Consider the following 20479-nt stretch of genomic DNA (forward strand, 5'->3'; position numbering starts at 1 on the left):
ACCATAGATAACTAAAGGGTTACCAAAAGGCATTGGGATGGGTGTGACTTGTGACAGATTCCCAGCTTATACAGCTGCTAAGTTCAGAAAATGTTTGCTTAGCAAATACATGAATGTCATGTGTTTTGGTGCAACCGGTCCAACTGCTTAGTCTTTGTGCGATCAGTCGATCTGAATGCACGATGTTGATAAATCTGCCATCAATCAATCGTGCTTGGTGTCTCTAATTCAGTCACAAAAGACCGTTTCCAAAAAAAAAGGGGGCTTGCTGTATGTCCACTGCTACAGTTTGTAACCTTGAATATCTTCAAGAGTCATCGGTTAATCCACTAAAAATTGACAAGAAAATGAAAAATGAGGAAATGAACTTTAACTTGATGTATATCCTCAACACCCGTGGGTGTGTTCACAGTAGTCCTCCCTGATTTGTTTAGGTTGGGCGGAGTATTCATTACTGTTGTCTGTGGTAACTTATTTTATATAGAGGGCGCTATATCCAAACTTTGTAGTCTAGTTCCTTGTCGTCTCCAAGACTCTTGCGTGAAAATGTTTTTGTCACACAGCCTAGTAAACATTTCAGATAACAACGGGTACGTGTAGACTTGTTTTACCTTAAAACTTGGACGATGGGGCGAAAACAATGACTGCAAACCCTCCCCATAGCAGGAGGAATTCGGGCATTAAGTTGGATCCCATTGCGAAGACGGATTTACAAAGAACGTTCATAAACAGCCAAATTAAGTCCGATGTCGCCCTTGCTGTGACGGTTCATGCAGTTGCGCCGTTGGGGGCTCCGAGGCGTTGCAACACAACGCTCCTTCGCAACAACAATGCTGAGACGGATCCCTCCCCAGAATGGGTGGTGGCCAAGCAGAGTGCCACCCCACCTCCCCCTCCAGCCTGTCGGGAGACCTTGGAGGCCATGGATACCACCATGTCGTCGTCGCCGATCGGTGGGAAGAAGAAGTCCAAGGGTCGGCGGGCGCGGAGGCGGCCCGTTCGGCCGTGTCTGACCGTGCATTTATCGAAGGCCAGGTCAGGCGCAGAGGTGCTACGTATCAGCCTTGAAGAACTCGGCTGGCGGTGGAGAGAGGTGGGCTGTGTGCTACTAGCCTATTTTTTTAATTTCTATTTTATTAGGCCTAACTGCTTTTTATTATTAGGCCTACTTGTTATATTACTGTCCTTTGATGACTGTGCGATAAATTAGATTGATCAATTCACAGCTTTGTCCTAACAATTAGGTAACATGTAGGATCAGAGTATGATACTAACAGACTTAAGTATTCTTCAGTCCAGGGTGAAAAGTCATTTTCACATACTTTTACATATACTGAATTAGAAGATATTACTGGGAACACGTTTCACAAATGTGCTCCATGCATCCCCCATGGGGAATATATGGGGAGTAGAGTGCGGCGCCTGCTCTTCTAATGCCAGTGGGGTTGACACTTTTTGTAACCTCTTGACAGGTGTGTGGCACTCGTAAGAGCTCTTGTGATCTGTATTGGCACAGTGCATCGTTCTACGACACCGATGGCATCTACTCAGGAATGGTCAACAAATATCCAGGTAGGAAGTCCACCCTTGTGAAATACTGATGAACTCTGAGATTGGTTACCTTAACATTTAAACCAGCCACAAGCAGCATTTTAGCTAGTAACCCGCTTTTGCTAAGTAGATAAGCTGCATCTGTGTTTGGCTGTGGATTGAAATTTGACACGGCTCTTTTGGAACTGGCTACTGCCACTGCCATAGATTTGTGTATAATTTCTAGACGCAGCCATATAATTTGGACACGGCTGTATTTTATTTCCTTGCTTGGCAAATGTGTGTGCTCAGCAGCTCTCAGGTATCAAGCACTTTTGAGGCACATGTCAATTCTTCCCTATGTTCCACAGGCCTGCTGGAACTGGTTCGCAAAGCCCAACTCAGCAAACTCCTCCACCAGATGCATGAACTGTTCCCAGATGAGTACGACTTCTACCCCCGTACTTGGCTCCTGCCAGACCAGTACCATCATTTCTGTGCCAACGTGGCTGGCCAGCAGCAGCAGAGCCCCAGCAGGGCCAAACCCGTCTTCATCGTCAAGCCAGACGAGGGTTCCCAAGGTGACGGGATCTACCTCATCACTGACCCTCGCCACATGGGCTCGGTGGGGCTGGTCCGACGCGCTGTGGTGCAGGAGTACATCGCCAAGCCCCTGCTGCTGGAGCGGACCAAGTTTGACCTGCGGGTCTACGTACTTTTGACGTCCATCGCGCCACTGCGAATCCACATCTGCCGTGAGGGAATGGCACGCTTCTGTACCATCAAGTACCAGCCGCCCACCAACCGCAACCTGCACCAAATCTTCATGCACCTGACAAACTATTCACTGAATAAGCGGAGCGAGACGTACATCCATACCGACAGCACGGACCGAGGCAGCAAGCGGACAATGAGCAGCACGTTCGCGGCGCTGGCCTCGCGCGGCCACAACACCATCGCGCTTTGGGAGGATATCCAAGCCATCGTGATCAAGACCATCACGGCAATGCTGCCAGACCTCCTGGTGGAGTATGAAGCAGAACTTCCAGCAAGAAAGCCTGCTCCGTCATGCTTTCAGGTGGAGTTTGACTTGTGAATCAAATTACTACTTCAAATGACAAAATAAATTGGCATGAAGGCAGGGGACTTTATAATAGCAGCATTTCATGAACCAAACTTTTAATAATTTCTTTCAGTATAATTAAATATTTTTAAAGATTTCAGGACTTTTTTGGTAATAAATTGTCAGGAAAATGTTCAATAAGTAAAAGTGTTATTTGGAGAAGGGGAAAATACAAAGGGGTTAGATCCCTTGTAGTTCTCTTCTCATTTTTAAAAGAAGCTTCCGTGGTTACAAACTGAAGGGGTCATTATTTAAGAGAAGCAGTACTTACAAATGTTTGACTTTTTTCCTCCGTCCATTTCTTTACACCTGCTAGATCTTGGGTTTTGACATCCTGGTAACTGAAGACCTAAAACCCATGCTGCTGGAGGTGAATGCCAACCCAAGCCTGAGGTTGGACTATGAGAAGGAGGTGTCGCCGGGGATAACCGAGTCCCAACCAAGCCCTGTGGACGAAGAGATCAAGATCCCATTAATCAAAGACACCCTGAAACTTCTCAAGCCATGCAGGGCAGGTCGTGAGGCCAGAGCAAGGTGTGCGTAAAAAGAAAAAATTGGTCTTCTCCGGGAATGGCCATATTGAAAGGAAAGCGAGGTTGAACTTGCAAAATAAAAGACTCTGTGGTGTTGTCACAATGTCACTTGCCGAGCTTTTACCTAAGAAGTCCATTCAAGGGGCCAAAGCTTGCTAGTGCTGCCTCACTTTGAACCTGACCATGCAACTGGTGCCAACTTAGCTGATGCTGATGGGGTTCCTTGTGTAAACAGCTTGTACAGTTTACAATAGCCATTGGTCATTGTGTGTCATGGGTTTGACATTTTTTTCTGTAAATTTTGTCCTAGGCTTACAGCAGTCAAACCTGACAAAACAAAGGCTTCTAGGCCCTCCACGCCCATATCGGACAACCCCGCATCTGAGGAAGAAGAGGATGAAGGAGGAGGCGGAGCTAAGGAGGGCGAAAAGGAGGAGTGGGAAGACGATTCGTGCCTGGAGGAGATTTGGCCGCAGAAGTTTGGCGAGTGCTACAGCCACCTCCGAGTCATGGAGCACGTGGCTGGGCTTTTCAATCGGTTCTTAGGGGTCCGGGGAGCACACCGGATGGGGGCGACGGGCTTCCGAATGTTCAGCAGGTATGGGGGGATTGTGGGTAGATTTGTATTGGAAAAAGGAAGTCGGTGCACCTCTGAAGTAGTTAGAGAACAGCAAGAGTGGCTTCCCTACCAGCTCCCACAACATGAACCATAGGGGCTTTTTGGTTGACATTCTCAGCCCCTAACTTTGAATTATCATTCAAAATGACCTTGGATTATGAGAATCACTTCAGTTTACATTTAAGGCGTTGTACCTCATTTGTACCTATGGTGCCTCATTTTGTGCAAAAGTTCCCCAAGATTCCAAAATTGCACCTCTTGTTCTACAAATGGCCACCCCAAAGCCCTAAATGCCCCTTAGTCTCTGAAAAAGTTCCTCTCAACTACTCTAAAATGGCCACACCCGACGCCCAATATGGCTCCCATAATGATCCATTATTTACTTAACTGTGTATTTTGTCTTACTGCAGGAAGTGCAAGTTGTGCACCAACGGCATCACCATGGCGGGCATCGATATCATGTACATCGACATCACTCGGCGCTGGACCCTCGATAACCCTGAGGGCGTCAGCACGGGCATGTGCTTCGGTGCCTTCCTAGAAGCGTTCTTCACACTGGCCCAGCGCAAATTCCGCGGCAGCTCTCTGCTGGACAAGGTCAGCGCCCTGGTGGAGCTGTGCGAGTACAATCTGAGTGGCGCAGCAGGGCTGGGCGGGATACGGGCGGGTGCCCCGCCCAGGCTACGCCTTGGTCGACTGCGCCGGCCGGAGATGGGGAAACGCAGAGTTGGGAGATGGCCATCAACGGACGAGGATTGAAATGCGCACTTATTTTAGTTGTGCTCAAATTTGGCCCTCCACATCTACAACTCCTACATCTTTGCAATTTTCAGAGAAAACATAAAGAACTTTTCTCATTTGGAGATGACTTAGGCACAGGAAACGAGCAAAGGTTTATAGTAATGTCCTTGAAGTGTTGCACTGTAAAAGGTTGGGTTATCTTGTCCCTTAGCAAACAGATCTGTCATTGTCAGTGCCACAGCTATTGTCATGCAGGAAGGCAGCCACCATACGTAGCTCAGATACCAACCGATTGAAGTGGAGCCTTACACTCCATGTTCAAGCAGATGAAATTGACTATTCAGTCAGAACCATTTTTGCCTGTGTCCTTTAAATTGTTAACGGCTATTCTAACATGCTGCACCTGAAGTTCCTGCATTTTTCATTCTTTATTGGCTATTTGTGTTCAATTGTTTAGTGTGTTTGTATGTTAGAATTTTCTGAATAACAAATCATTTTTCTCCTGTCAAATTAACAAAATTTTAACCACTCCCTGGGATTCCGGATTCGGACATGTATGCTTTACATGCCTTGCCAGGGTCTCCAAACTCAGACAAAGGGAACAGGGCCTTGTAACAAAAGACAGTACTCAGAACAAAAGACCAGACTGCTGGGAATTACTGACATTTTTTCACTCTCAAAAGTGGAGATAATCCAGCCTTGTTTTGAAACAGCATACCACGGTTTGGGGCATTTAGAGCAAGCGGATTACCACCAGGGACAAAAGCGCTCCACTACCGCAGCGATGAGCCACACAGCACCGCTGCACGCTGATCTGGCCCCTATTGAAAAGAGGTCAGCAGCACACTGAGCCAGGTTCGTGAACAAAAGAAAGTTATATAACAACGCGCAATCTGGGCTCTTTTTACAAGGCTGCAGGCTTGGCTGAAATACTCAGGCGTCAGTAGATTTTGTCTGTCAGGCTAGAGTGGACACCAGACAGTCCTTCACGTGTTTGTAAGTGTCCAGTAAATGAAGATAGGAAATTTTAAAGAATTTTGAAAACAGAAAAAATTGATAAATATCCCGGCCCAGCATCATCATTGATAACTGCCCCGGCAGGAAGTGGTTAATAAGGTTGAAATTATTTACCATGTTGCACAAGACAGACTTATCATCACATGAAAACTTGTCATAATGCATGCAGTTCAAAGCCCCAACCTCCAGCACGTTTTTAAAAATAATTCTCACAGTAATCGTAGTTAATAGTAATATATAAAAATTCAGTTGAGTCTTCAATGTGCATGATATCTGTGCATGTTTTGATAATATAGATAAAATTGGTTCTTTCCAATGAAACTTCCGTAAAGATACGAATGCACTTTTGCAAATAATGATTCGATAAGTTTAACTTTGAGAACATTTTTTAAAGTTTTAAATTCACGGGAACCAATTTTTCAATTTTTAACCAAAGATTGTCACAGGTATTAATATTTCGATAAGCATCTCTTATTTTTACATGTTGTGCTTATTACTCCTTTCAATGAGGTAAGCAGCATATTTTAATTCAGTATTTATGCAATTTTTTTTATATTAATCAAAAATGTTCAAGCGCCAAATTATGTACTGCCCAATTTATTATTTACAAATGCATACATATATCCTTAATCTAATTTTTCAATATTTTGGTCAGTTGTTTTTGTTAATTCCTAACATCCGTCCTTATAAACAAATCACTGTTTTGTTATATTTAACATAACATGCTTTTTTAGACTTCACAGAAATTATGTTAACCGTGACTGCATGTTTTAATACACACACGTATGAATTGAATTTGTTTTTCCAATTCCTAAATTTTTTGCAATTCTGTTACTGTATTAATGCCTCAAATCTGTCAAATTGTTTGAAATGTAACCATTTGATGGCATTTACTTATAAACTAACCACGCACGTTTAGATGCACGGCACTGGATGAAATATAACGCTTTTTGACTATACAGGTATGTATCCACTGTTAGTCAACTTTAATAATTTATTTTTGTAATAAAATTTCATTTATACATGATTTCAGCTGGATCCATTTGTGTTTTTTTTATTGACTCAAATGCATTTGTTCAGAAATATGATTCATGCTTACTTTACACATATGACAAAAGCATTGTTTCGAGTGTAAAAAACTGTACACAAAAGCGCCACTCCTTTGACAATGGTTGGAGATTTCGGTCCAAAGTCTGCGCGAACTTGACTACCGTCAAACAAAATAAAGGTTGAAGTTTCAAAGCGGGACCGGAATGTCTTTGCACGCAAGTGGCCTTGGGATCATTGTCGACCTGGTCTGGAATTCCAACTTGATTGACAAGGTCAATATTTAGTTTTGGGACGCCCAGTCCGAAGATGATTGTCGGTGGACTGATGTGTAAACAAACCGGCACCATTGCAAGCTGCTCAGCCAGAATTTAAACAATTCAAAGATGCAAACAGCTCAACAATGAAGAGGTGGGGGGGGGGGCTAACCAACAATTTGACAAGGATGCAATTGCTAACCTTTGAAATATTTTCACGGGGCTTGGTTGACAAAAAAGGTACCCAAATAATGTTTTTCTTGTTACTGTAGTGAGAGGTGCAGAATTATGTACAGTTTAGGTCATGACGGGGCACCGGTGCTTTGAACCGGTAACTGGCCTTGCGATGGGGAACCGACGGCTACCACAGGCACAGCACTGGTCCCCTGCAGGGGAGTGACGGGCACCAGTGAGGGAAAGAGCTGGGAGTAAAGGTCTCCAAACTGGCCGATGTTCTTGTGGACGATGGCGTGAATGACTTCAGCATACCTCAGTGTCACACCTGCCAATAAAACACGAGGATTCAAAATCAAATTGTTCTCAAAAGTAAGTCAATTACTTTTTTCGTAAAGGCAGTGGAGTAGAGAAACTCTCAGAGGTGAATATATTTTTTTTTAAAAATAATAATCTACACACCTGGGGGAAAAGAGCTGATGTATTTTCCACTTAGGTCAGGCTTACTCAAAGGTGTGTTAAAACTTGGCGGGTTTTCCTGTACGAAAGAAAATTAAAAGAAATCAACTGTTTATGTCATTTTGTACGATACGAAATATTTACAAATTTGGCATTTCAACTTCACCAAGCTTATCATTCAGGCTATATTCTGAAATTTGGCCATGTGAGGCAAGCTCCAGACGTCACATAGTAGAATTACTATCATTTGTTTCATGTCATTTCCCTGCATCTTACATCCATGACCACATACTTGCCAGGTTGTTAATTTCACCGCCTAGAGGAGTTTCAGTCACCTGATTTTTGACGGTCAGCACACTCGGCATTCCAATTTACACAGATGTGCACAGAAACGCGCGCGCCTTCGAAGTCTCTCAACATTCTGGTGTACATGAAACTACCGACAGAAATACCCAGATTCGAAAATGCAGGCGCGTCTATGGACACGGTACGCTTCCTGGAATGCCTTTGCCTGTCATGTTACGTCACGTGAAAAAACCTCTGGTGTAAAGTTGACTGGTTTTCACGGTAAGCGAGAATTATACAGTCAAGGATGCTATACATGAAATAGGCGGTGTGTTTTGATACAATTTCCATAATTTCCCTCTTCTGGAAAGTTAGTACAACCTATCACAATACAAGCAAAACATTAAGCTGCTGCCTACCTTCAGAAAGGCCCAGATGGTGGTCAAAAGAAGGTTGATTTCACTGGGAGCCAGGCTGGGTATGAGAAGGCTACAGTAGCACAGAGGGGGAGGCAGGCACCCAGACTGAACGGGGAGGGGAGAAAAGTATAGATTTGCTACCAACATAAGACAAAATCTGTTCATGCAGCATAGGATGGTTTGGCTATCTGCCCCAAGCTGAAGTGCGCCCTCAATCGGCAAAAAGAAAGACAGGTGGTTACAAGTTCTTGCACACGTTCTGCAGGTATGCAAAGACCATACATGCCGAAATAAAAATAAATTAGTTACGCATACTCCGCGTCAAACGTGCATATACTTGCATGCCTCATGGCAGGCCTATGCGGTGAGTCCAAAAAAACATGCTCTCTTTTGTTCTGCTCGGAGCAAATTGACCATAACTCAGGTTATGTCCGACCTAAACTTAGCGATGGCCAACAGAGACACACACGTCTATTCAAGCCCCAGCTAACATGCAGACATGGACTCATCCTCATTGCCGGGCTGAATATCGCCCTCGTCAGTTCACACACTCCACCCATTAGGCTATGAAGTAACATTGACCATTTCAGTTTGCCGTTTTTTTCAAATTCTTCAGGTCAACTTACCTGCTTCATGCATTCCAGCAGCCTGCAGGTCGCTCGGAGCTGGCTTGGGGCATTCTCCCCCTTCGTCGCCCGACTGGTGTCCCAGAACGCAATCAGGGTGGCGTGTAGACTGTATAGCAGCACCGCACACTGGCAGAGGGCGGTTGGCACTAAACACAACAGTCAATCAGGACAAGTCAACAGAAAATAAAAACCATGTAAAGTAGTCAACATTTTGAATCCATTTGAGCATGCACTGATAAAGGAGATTTCCAGGAATCAATGATACTTTTTAAATTGGACCCTAGCAAAACAAAAAAAACCACAAATTTCTTAGGTCTAAAAATGATATATTATAGTTTGGTTCTCACCTCTACTGATCATTTCAAGGAAGTTCCAAAAGAGGGGATTCTCTTCAAATCGTCTCCGAACAAACAGATCCCTGCGAGGCAAAAAAAAAAAGGCAATTTATTTGCAACAAACACGCTCATCTGCAGCTAGCTTTTACTGCAAAATAAACTCAATGTGGTACTTCAACACTGCCACCTTTTGACTTCTGGAAAAACTGGCCGAAGGGAAAACTGGTTGTTAATTACGACTTCATTGTTGAAGAAAAAGTTTCACCAAATACATTCAACATCCTACTTATCCTGTTGGCTTAAATAGTAAAAAGTAGTGTCGTATCACAAGTCCCTTTAAGTCCACCATAAGTCATTCTGTCTGAAGCCAATTCACAAGCTATTCAAACGAATTGTGACAAAAGCATTCTTTTGTTATTGTTCACCCTGTGACGCTTGTGTGACAATTTGGTCTTGTGAAGGGACTTGTGACTGAACTTGTGAAGGGACATGTGACTGAACTTGTGACTGAACTTGTGAAGGGACTTGTGACTGAACTTGTGAAGGAACTTGTGACTGAACTTGTGAAGGGACTTGTGACTGAACTTGTGAAGGGACTTGTGACTGAACTTGTGAAGGAACTTGTGACTGAACTTGTGAAGGAACTTGTGACTGAACTTGTGAAGGGACTTGTGACTGAACTTGCGAAGGAACTTGTGACTGAACTTGTGAAGGGACTTGTGACTGAACTTGTGAAGGGACTTGTGACTGAACTTGTGAAGGGACTTGTGACTGAACTTGTGAAGGGATTTGTGACTGAACTTGTGAAGGGACTTGTGACTGAACTTGTGAAGGGACTTGTGACTGAACTTGGGAAGGGACTTGTGACTGAACTTGAACACAACAGTAAAAAAGTGTCCATTTTGTTATAAATAATAACAAGCAATAGATACAAAGCAAAACTTATGCATACCTTTCAACTGTCAACTTCATGTGTTCCTCTTCCGGCCACGCCACCCCCGTGTGAGTCACGTCGGGGCAGGCTAGCTCCACCAACAATGTGGCCAGGGTCTTAGCTGCCTTCTCGTCCACCGGCTGGAGGCTGACGACAGGGGAGGGCGGGGAGGGGTCACGGCCACTACAGCAGAGGTGGAGAGTGTCCAGAAAATACTGGCAGTTTGCCAAAATCTCCTCCTGGGATGGACAGATTGAAACATTGGAAAAAAGGACGACAGAATTATTTTGACTGAAGTGGAGTAAGAACTTCAGACAACAAAACAGCAGTTCCAGTGTTCAATTGACCAAATTTCAGACATTTTGGCTCAGAAGCACTATTTCACATTATTCCCGGAATACTAACAGTTGGATGAGAAAAAATGGGTTTGACTGAAGTGGGACGGGAACCTCAGACCCCTGGACAGCAGTTCCAGTGTTCAGCTGACTATTAAAAATATTGAGCCAAATAGCACTTTCTGCCAACTCACATTAATCCTGGAGCTGAAATAATGACAGGACAGGTACAGATTTGACTGAAGTTGGACAAGAACCTCAGACCTCTCAAACGCAGTTCCAAAGTTTGACTGACTACGAACACGTCAAGCCACACAGCAGTCTTCATGTTGACTTGTAGGACCAACTAGAACAAGATAGTTCTCATAAATGCTACTGATATGAAGGACACGAGTGTCCATGTGTGACAGTGACTTCTCCATTTTCACCACTAGGGGCTAAAGGATGCACAGATCCAATAGTAAGCTGGCACAAACCATGTCTCAATTTTGTGGCTGTGGATGACAATAACATAGGTACTTATGGAAAGCAATGACTTGTGGCTACACCCACTTCACATAGAAACATGTTGCTCCCAGCCACGGCCAGTTGATTTGGACATGAGAATACAGAGCTGCTGTCTACCAGACTACAAGTCTCACCTTAGAGGTCACTGCCTGATCTGTTCTGGGTTTCAGACCGCGGCCAATGGTCCCAGCGTGGAAGACGGCTGAGCTGCTGGCCGGCAGCGTGAAGGAGGCATTGGCAAACTTCTGGTTCTCCCTGAGGAGTGAGGTCGGCTTGTCGCGTAAGGGGGCTCCCTCGCCCTCGATGCGCGGCCGGCCATCAAACAAGTAACAGTTTTGCTGCAAACGATGGCAACAAACATGGATACAAAGGTCTGTCCAGAGCCAAAACAATGCCTAGATTTAACTCTGGTTTCCTAGGCATAAAAACCAAATAGAATATTTCTACACCTCCAGATGGAATGTCAGTCCATCAGTTTACTCCTCTCTAATGCTACAAAACATCAGTAGTCCTATATGGAGACAGGACAATTTAGGTAAAATGGCTTGCCCAAGGACACAACACATGGATTTCCCTAGTCTCTTTGACATGAAGTGACCAAAACTATTCCTCTTTCTCTACATGGAATTCCATCCATGGCAGCTTACTCCTCCTATGTCAAAATGCATCTGGACTTCTGGATATGGGCAGACAAATTTACGTAAAGATGCTTGCCCAAGGACACAACAAATGGCAATTTACTGGATTTAAACTCTTGATCCTCTAAGCATAGTTCTAAAACCTTTTACCACATGTAATGGCCTTCAGTGTTCAAACCAAATAAAAACACTCATTTATGAGCCTATTTTAAGATTTCACACTTCAGAATCATAAAACATACCCAGATTGAGTCTGAGTTTGCCAGATCAAGGAACTGAACTCACAGAGTTGGAGCCTAAAGGCAGACAGAGTTTGGGGAAACCTAGGTACCTTGTTGGTGACGCCTTCCAGCAATGTCCTGAGTACGAGCTGCTGACCCATCGGGAGCTGGCACCAAGAGGAGAGGTAGCTCTGACACTGATCCAAGATTTTCTGCTTCTTGGAATTATCTGCAAAGGCATCACCCATAAAAGATCTAGTTATAACTTGCACCAGTAACCATGAAGGTCGCCCTCTGAAATGGGATTAAATATCTTGGAGTACTTCTGCTTGTGAAAAGATGGCAGCAGGTGCAATATTCAAGACCGTGTGGTTATCGTGATAAATTAGAGGCACAAACCTCTAAACAATGCATCATGACACTTGTGTCCCTGAGCTTGATATGTTGCTGCACTTGTTTCTCTCAAACCACTGAGTAATTACTTCTGCTATTTCAATTTCCAGAGGGTGCAAATGGAACGCACTCCTTTTGATGTGATCAGATTTTCAAAAACTAAAAAAACGCAAGTATGTTTATTATTTACTTATACATGCACAAATGCTATGGTTAGCCTCCAAATGTAAACAATTTTGTCTAAGTAAATATTTCTGCTAAATTTCTTAATTCCTCAAGGAACACTAACCCCGACTGATGTGCATTGCCGTGAAGAAAAATTCAGCCGTTGACTGGGCGACGCCCACAAGCGTCACCATGGTGACCGGATCAGGCCGACCAATCAGGTGCAGGAGCTCCAGGGTCTGGGTGGCCACGGCCAGCCGGGCATGGTGCAGCTGGGTGGAGAGAGGGTGGAGGTGGGGTAACAGGGCGACTCGGAAGCTGGACCTGGGCGTGTCCCGCCCCTTGCCGACTGTCTCCCACTTCAGCAGCTCGGTGAGGTTGACGAGAAGCTGGTTGGTCTTGGAGAAAAGCAAAGTTGATACAAAGAATGTTGTTACTAGTCTGTATTGTATTAAATAACCTCGTATATCCAATGCTGGATCCAATTTTATTTGTGCCAAGTAAAATATTCTTTTGAGATTTGACAGGCCTTAGGTACACTGATTACACTGACATGGGTTGACTTAATTGTCAAAGTTTGGTTGAAATCATAAATGCAATGCTTCAGCAGCTGATTATTCAACTATGATGTTAGTTGTAGAGTTCTGGTACTGATGTACTCAAATATTGCTAAAGATTTTCAAAGTTGACTTTTGTCAAGCGTGCAACTTGGACTTTGACAAAAAACACACCGAGGAATATCTAATCTTTACAAGACTTTGCACAGTGTTTTTCAATTTCCAATGGCATGAGTGTGAAGTGAGAAATGAGAAAACCAGCTGATCTGAGGCAAGCAGCTGATCTGAGGAAACCAGCTGATCTCAGGCAAGCAGCTGATCTGAGCAAACCAGCTGATCTGAGGAAACCAGCTGATCTGAGCAAACCAGCTGATCTGAGGAAACCAGCTGATCTGAGGCAATCAGCTGATCTGAGGAAACCAGCTGATCTGAGGCAAGCAGCTGATCTGAGGAAACCAGCTGATCCGAGGAAAAGTTGCATGAAAAATGCTTACCTCTGACTCCTGAAGCCGCTGTAACTGGTTCATCGTCTTGTTCAGTGTCCGGGGCAGGATGTTGGGAAAGGCTGCCTCGATCTCCGCTTGCAGGGATGTGAATAGACACACCTGAACAGATGCACAGAAAAAAAAAAACGAGAGAACATTTTTAAATGACCACAGCTGTTCAACTTTGCTGTTGAAATCAAGAAACCAGATGGAGATGTGTTGGAAGAAAACATATAAGAAATTCGGTTTCATCCATGTTCATCAGATACGGTTAAAGTCTAACTTTCTTCCCACTTTCAGAAAAGACATACATTTAAGCTCGCAGGACGCACTAACCTTGGACACTGCGGACTGCTCGATGAGAATGCAAGTTAGAATGTCCGTTGCACAACTCTCACCACAGTGCACGCCAATTAGACCGAGCAGCCTCTGTAGCCATGGTAACCTATCGACAAAATAGATGCTCACATCAACAAGAGTGCAACAGTGTATGTATGATTAGGTGAAAAATGTTTGCCAAACATTTTACATGTTGTAATTGTCAAGTCATCTTCCCTAAATCTGTTATTTTTACAAGTCAACCAGATAAATGGCATTTGCATCAACACAAACACCTTATTTATCAATACACATAGACAGTGGAGTTGAACAAGGCCCTCAATTGTCAAAAGTAGTCCAACCCAATTGCTCATCAACGTGTTCTTCCTCCACATTTTTGGAAACCCTAGACTCCCTGCAAACATCAAATAAACACTGGGGTGGTATGCCAGATTTCTGGCAATATGTTAATTACCTCTGGTCTCCCGCCGTCAGTATGTCGGTGCACAGTGTGTTGGTGTGCTTCTGTAGTTCCGTAAGGAAGGGGATTTCGGTCGTCTCAGGCACGGAGGATGCCCCAGCCTGCTGAGCGAGTGAAAGATTGTCCGACTGGCTGTAAACAGACCTCTGCAGATCCAACACCAAGAGATCCTGCCCCAAAAAAGAATGGATATAATAAAGAAATTTATGGATATGACGTGTACTACCAAGCTGATTCTCACTCTCAATTCGACCCAGGGGTAACATTGGAGGAGAAAGAGAAGTCCATAAACTATCCAATAGAGGAGATGTGAAAATACTAACAATAAAAAAAGTGACTTTTGGGGGCTTTAGGTGGCTAATAAGAAGTGTGTTCTCCCCCAAACTGCGATCTCAGGATCTTGCGCTTTTTCCACAAAACACAAAATGTAGCGACGGTTTGATCCAAATCCTGAAAACTAGGACAATTCCAGGAAAGACACCCCTGCTCAACCAGCTGTGGCTCAGAACGAGACCTAAGCGTGCCCTCCCCTCGCCCCTTAAGACCAGGCTGTACACCGCCCTCTTCCGCCCATGCGCAGACCCCGATAGCCTACCAGAATCAGTGCACAGGTCTTCTGAACGTGCAAGTTGACCCCCGACTGCTGGCCCCCATCGCAAGCCCTGTCCAGCAGGAATCGAAGCAGCTTGAAGGCGCCACTCCCCGAGGAGCAGATCAGGTGAATGACCAGAGTCAGCAGACTGTCCTTGTCTTGCAGGAGAAGAGAAGACTTGAGGAACTGCTCCGAGAGCCGATTCAGAACATCTGGCGTCACTGAAGAAAAAGATGTCAAACAGCAAGTTTAGTGCACTATTCCATCATTCAAACATTTTTAATCATTTCTTCTCAACAGAAGCTCTTGGAATCCTACACAATCTTCTGTAATCAACTGCCATATTCTGTGTTGGGATATCCAGCCCGATATGTTGTGAATTTGATATGAAATATAATATGACTTTCTTGGAGGAAAATGTTGCAAGCTCAATTCGCAGTACCAGTGTGACTTTGGCATTCTACAAGAGAAATGGGCTGTGCGCTAAAGTTATGGCTGCGGTTGAAAGAAACACATGCACCTATGGAAGGTACTGGCTAGCGGCTGCAGATAGTCCCCATAGACACGTGTGTCTCTCCCAGCCGCAACCACTTGATTCGGACATGGCTTCATGCTCACATGCTTGAACAAAGTCTGTGGTGATGACCCGGAGTAACATGGGCGACATGGTGGCCAACTGCAGCAGGAATGGGACAGTGAACAGGTGCTGCTCCTCGTCACTCTCCAAGCTCTCCTGACAATGCAAGGGGAGAAGACAGGTTGGAGTGCAGGAGCCAGACTTACAAGAAAATACCAAGAGACATAAAGAGCCACCGTATAAAACATGAGAGTTCCATCTTAATCAACTTCTGGTGGAACAAAAAAAACGGGAACAAAATCATAAGGTACCAATGTTACACTTTGAAAAAGAAAATGAAATTGAACAATTGAAAGTCTTTTCTTGAAAATTGACTGAAGGATTGAACCTGTGAACCAAAATTCTGATGGCAGAATTGACAAGCTGGTAGATTCCCAACATGGGACTGAATAACACCATAGGGGCTGCCCCCCCGCATCATTTTCTAGGTCCCAGGCTCGAACCCCATCACAGTTGATGTCATTTGTTCAACTGAACAGCACAATTACAGCAGTATAGTGCATTTTTTAAATCTTCAGTACTGGGTGAGTTCGAGCGAGGACTATTTGTTAACCATCGGCCAGTTTTCCCTGGTACCCTGGATGAATTATGTGCACAGGTGACCAGGGAAAATCAATCAGAGGTCTATGGAAGGTCTTTGCTCAAACTCACCCGTCAATGAACTTTCGACTGCCTTCTCTTTTGCTGTCACATGGTATTGAACAAACCATAAGTTAATGTCATGCCACAATGTCAAGGTGTTACAAATGTCACAGTGTCACAATGCCACAGTGTCAAATGTCACAGTGTCACAATGTCACTGCCACAATGTCACTGTCACAATGTCACAGTGTCACGATGTCACCACACACCTGGAACAATTCCAGCAAGGCCTTGCGGATGTCCTGGGAATGTTGTGACGCCAGGTGGCCCAGAATCCCTACCACCGATGCCATCTTGGGCACCTTCTTGTCTGGGGCCACCAGGCCCTGCGATTGGCTGTTGCAGAAGTCCTTGAGCCCACAGCACAGCACGCGGGTGATGATTGTGTTTGGGAAACACGACCTGCACACAAAAAAATGAAGAGGACCAGAGAGTTTTTGACCTTCAGTCTGAATAGCCTTTGCCAACAAACTTCCGTGGTTTGAACCAATTCTTAAATTTAACCTACTGAAAGGACACTTACAAAATCTCTCCAGTGCCCTTCACTTGCTCTTACTGTATAAACCAAAGAGCGCCCTCTTTAGTTCATGCACTGAGCCATTTCAACTTCGAAAACATAGGGGGGACCACATTGAGAAATTTTGAACACTGAGGTATAAGAAATTAAGTTTAACCTGCATTTTCCCAAATTCAACTGCTTAATTTTTGCCTAATCAGACTTGTACAGTCTATTTGTAAATTTATACTGTGTTACTTTAATGTAGGATATTGAAGGATTCTGGGTCTAAGGTCAACCTATGATGGAGTAATCCTGACCCAATATGAGCGACCACCCAGTCAAAGTGGGGTGAGTGTTGCACCGACGTGTCCAGTAAGGCATCAACACACAGGTCTGGGCAGGTCCCTACCATCGCTGCGAAGCACTGCGAGGCCACATCCATCAGTGTTCTTGTAGCTGGGGCGGAGGATACAGAAACATAAAGAGTTATATGAGGGGGGGGGTTATCTTCTTATTGGTTCGATTGGACAGTCAATTGGGATTTGAAAGGATTCAAGGATTCATTCTTTCCATAACAGGATAGAATCCTCGACCTCCCCTCAAAGACACAATGGGATTTTACACATACCTTTACAAGTCATCCAGAGTTGGAGGAGTTCATTCAGGCTGGAGGGGTGGGGGACTCCTCTTCGGCCAGCATAGGTGCTGCTGATTTGTCCCAAGAGGTCAATGGACCACTGCCAATGAAAATCACATGGAAAAACAACTGGATAATATGAACTCAAAGACTTTACAGCATCGCACTTTCCTTAACTATGTTCTTGGGTAACTGTTGGAAAGGAATCTTTCAAAGGCTCTAAATCCTCCAATGTCTTGAAAACCATTCAAAGATTCTTCACAGATTAAGTTTAAGGAGTATTGAGTCCAATGTAAAGTAATATTAGACTCTACCTCAATCTTGCAACACCAAAAACTTCCTTATGGATTTTGAAGGATATTAACCCATCAAAATTTACCAGCTAGTCTTGTAGGATCTTAATTGATTCAAGATGGTAGAGCAATAATTGTTCTTCATTTGGGAGGTGACAACTTGATAGCCAATCAAAATTAGTCGTTCACATACGTTAGTCATGAATAAAACTCTGTTCTTACTGCAGATATGAGGGGGGACCACGCTGCCGCATTGCTGTTGATGAAGTTCAAAAGGACGTCATTGATTTCCTGTATCACTCCATCCAAATTAAGACCAGTGCTGGCTGCAAACAAAAGAAAACAAGTTTCAAGAGTAATCCGTTGGAAATTAAACTTCCATCATTGGATGCTGATGCTTCATACATTGCCCAAAACAGGTGACCCACAAAACACAGCTTGATTTTAACAATATTTAAACAAAGGCATAAATTCCCTGATGGGATAGACAGGGGTTTACGGGGTGCTGGGGAGGGGCGGAGTCAAACAACAAGAGGTGTATGGTCATTCCTTTTTTTTAACCCCGATGTTTTCTAAACACATACTGTTACTGGGCATGATCAGTGGATCAGTGGATATCCACTATGTCGATCAATGCGCTGCTTATTTTATCCGCCAATCCTTACTTTCACTTTTCAAAACAATCATCCGTGGGTTTAATTTTTTTTTCTAAAAGATGATGGACAGACAGACTGTGTGCAGCACAATCGAGCGATGGTGTAGATCAAATGATCAACACTGCCACCACTCTTACAACTCATCTTTCCAAAGGAAGCCCAACACACCTTCTCCCTCAAGCTCAAACAGATAGGAGTTGACGCTTTCGTCAAACACGTGACACAGGTGTTCTAGGACGGCCGTGCGTGCAGCCGGCAGCGTGCGCAGCAAGTGCAGAGCGCACCGAGCATGCTCCTCACTGGACAACTTGTGGCCCGACCGAGCATGACTTCCTTTCACAAAGCTCCGGATAGAAATCAGCAACTCCTGAATATACAAAAATGAAGTTTAGAGCAAATGTGCCTCATCCAAAATAAATCCTTGAATTTATCCTATTTCAAGTCAAAATTAGCCAAAATGTTTTCAAATAGGCCCTATACCTGCTATAGGAACTTATAGACTAGTGTAGTGGAAACAAAAATAATATCCCACAAACTCAAGATTGCCGTCAAATTTGAGGCTCAATAATTAATATCATCATACATGAATTTCGTTAGCAAAATATGTGAAAAAGGACGACCTCCCCATTTAAAAAAAAAAAAAAAGACTATCCCGCTCCATACCCCCAGAACAATCGGATTTGATGTCCACCGCGCTCCAAGGGAGCACAGGAGGGCGGCGGACTTCGGAACCGGCCACGGTTCTGGAGGTACCCGCTCCATTCGTAAGCGCAAGCGCGTACGAGTGAGACATTAAGCTGAGAACAATGTGACAAAACAGCATGATTTTACCTCTGGTGATGCTGGTAAAACACTCATTTTACCTCTGCCTTAAAGAATTACACTAGATCCAACCAGCTCCTACGCATGTGCACGGTACAATCAACAATGGCCTTGAATTTTGGCCAATTTAAAGCGGAGTTTTGACCATTGCACGCCCGCTACCGCGTGTCAATTGATACATACGAAGGCCGATACGCGACACATAATATAATGTACATTAACAAGGTAAAAAAGCAATATCGTCATGCGCCTACGATCGTTCAAGTTGGCAAAAAGGGGTTAAAAAGAGCTGAACTTAGGCGACCGCGCACAGGGGCAATCGAGCGGGGCAGGCAACGAAGGGTGCATCCTCGTATTTAAGCCAGAAATATGTCCGCCAAGCTCATTAATAAAAGTTATACACTCAAATATTCTATAATAGAGGGTCCTGAGAGCCATGGAACTGAGGAATTGAAGAAATATGGTACTGAACCTCTGGGCCAGACTCGGGGCTTCCAATTCTGAGCAATTTGGATGCAATCGGGTCCGAAAGTGGCACTATTTGAGCCATTTTGCAGAGGGATGGTTTTTCAAAATGGCTGCTTTTCTGGACAGGGACTTTTTTGCATTTTAGGGGTGGTCTGCTTCTGGTGAAAATTTCTCAAAAATTCATTGGTCAACCCCCGAAAATGAAAGAGGACATGTGGAACATCATTTTTCAGTGTAGCCTGAACACCTGTGAGAGTTGTGAGTATTTTTTAAATATTTGTGAAGTATGGGGTTTTATCACTACTGTCTACGGGAATTTATTTCTAGTGGTGCACCCCGAAACTTAACTATGCGTGGACAGCCCGACAGTATTTCAAGGAGCTTCAGCAACGCCAAGACGGGAGCTCGGCCTGAAGCCAAGCACCTCGACAACAAAATAAGAACAGAAGTTGGTCTAAGAATAAATAGCCACGGATCTGACAAAACGTACTGATAGAAAGAATCGTGTAGTTGTTTATTTCTGTGAGTTACATCATGCAACTGCAGTAAATATTTTTTCACATTGTGACTAAATATCAAATTTTCTTTGACGATTTCTTGCGGGATTAAATTTTCAAAACTTTGTACAGTTGGAAAGGGATGACGTCCGATATTAATTCAACTGAAATTAATGTATAATTTCTGCATTTACTAATTGATTTCTTAATTAATTTTGTTTACTATTATCTTGCTTTATATACCTTCAGACTGTCGTGGTAAGCTAGTTGAAAGGTTCAGTTTACAAAAGACCGAGGGCCCGTAGCTTTGTTTTTTTTTTTGCAAAATTAAGCCCAGCACAGTAGTATGGAAAAAGAGAGTTGTGGACCACCTCCCCTTTAACCCCCTTTCACCCACCCGCGCCGGGGTTTCCCACTTCACTCACCTTGACCTTTTGACCTCGGCGCACTTTTTCCGTCAACAACTCGTGACGTGCACTGGCAAGCACCGATCGCATAAACAACCTACCACGTGACTCTCAAACAAAAAAGGGA

General features: G+C 44.1%; 2 protein-coding genes across 3 annotated transcripts; one reads left to right on the forward strand and one right to left on the reverse strand.

The window, feature by feature from the left end:
* Positions 1 to 28: 28 nt before the first annotated feature.
* Positions 29 to 6590, forward strand: LOC110975770 (tubulin polyglutamylase TTLL11-like). The gene is made up of 6 exons (XM_022228545.2): positions 29 to 1093; positions 1473 to 1572; positions 1902 to 2608; positions 2970 to 3187; positions 3497 to 3784; positions 4216 to 6590. The coding sequence occupies exons 1-6, from the start codon at positions 641 to 643 to the stop codon at positions 4562 to 4564; spliced, it is 2115 nt and encodes a 704-aa protein (XP_022084237.2). The 5' UTR covers positions 29 to 640; the 3' UTR covers positions 4565 to 6590.
* Positions 6591 to 19149, reverse strand: LOC110975836 (integrator complex subunit 5-like). 2 transcript variants are annotated; one of them, XM_022228669.2, is made up of 20 exons: positions 18990 to 19149; positions 18327 to 18525; positions 17725 to 17828; positions 17201 to 17309; positions 16890 to 17028; positions 16283 to 16475; positions 15413 to 15527; positions 14798 to 15015; positions 14197 to 14372; positions 13740 to 13848; positions 13413 to 13523; positions 12486 to 12759; positions 11914 to 12032; positions 11079 to 11282; positions 10121 to 10341; positions 9181 to 9251; positions 8831 to 8979; positions 8205 to 8309; positions 7504 to 7579; positions 6591 to 7369 (listed from the first exon to the last, which is right to left on the reverse strand). In XM_022228669.2, exons 1-20 carry the CDS (start codon positions 19014 to 19016, stop codon positions 7170 to 7172), a joined length of 2919 nt encoding a protein of 972 aa, XP_022084361.2. In that variant the 5' UTR covers positions 19017 to 19149; the 3' UTR covers positions 6591 to 7169. The 2 variants fall into 2 exon arrangements, 1 of the variants encoding a protein (XP_022084361.2); XR_002597752.2 differs by lacking the exons at positions 6591 to 7369; positions 7504 to 7579; positions 8205 to 8309; positions 8831 to 8979 and adding an exon at positions 10632 to 10783.
* Between the last annotated feature and the right edge of the window lie 1330 nt (positions 19150 to 20479).

The sequence above is a fragment of the Acanthaster planci genome, linkage group LG11 (assembly GCF_054643075.1).
Source record: "Acanthaster planci isolate LZ-2023a linkage group LG11, COTS_SCS, whole genome shotgun sequence".
Taxonomy (NCBI): domain Eukaryota; kingdom Metazoa; phylum Echinodermata; class Asteroidea; order Valvatida; family Acanthasteridae; genus Acanthaster; species Acanthaster planci.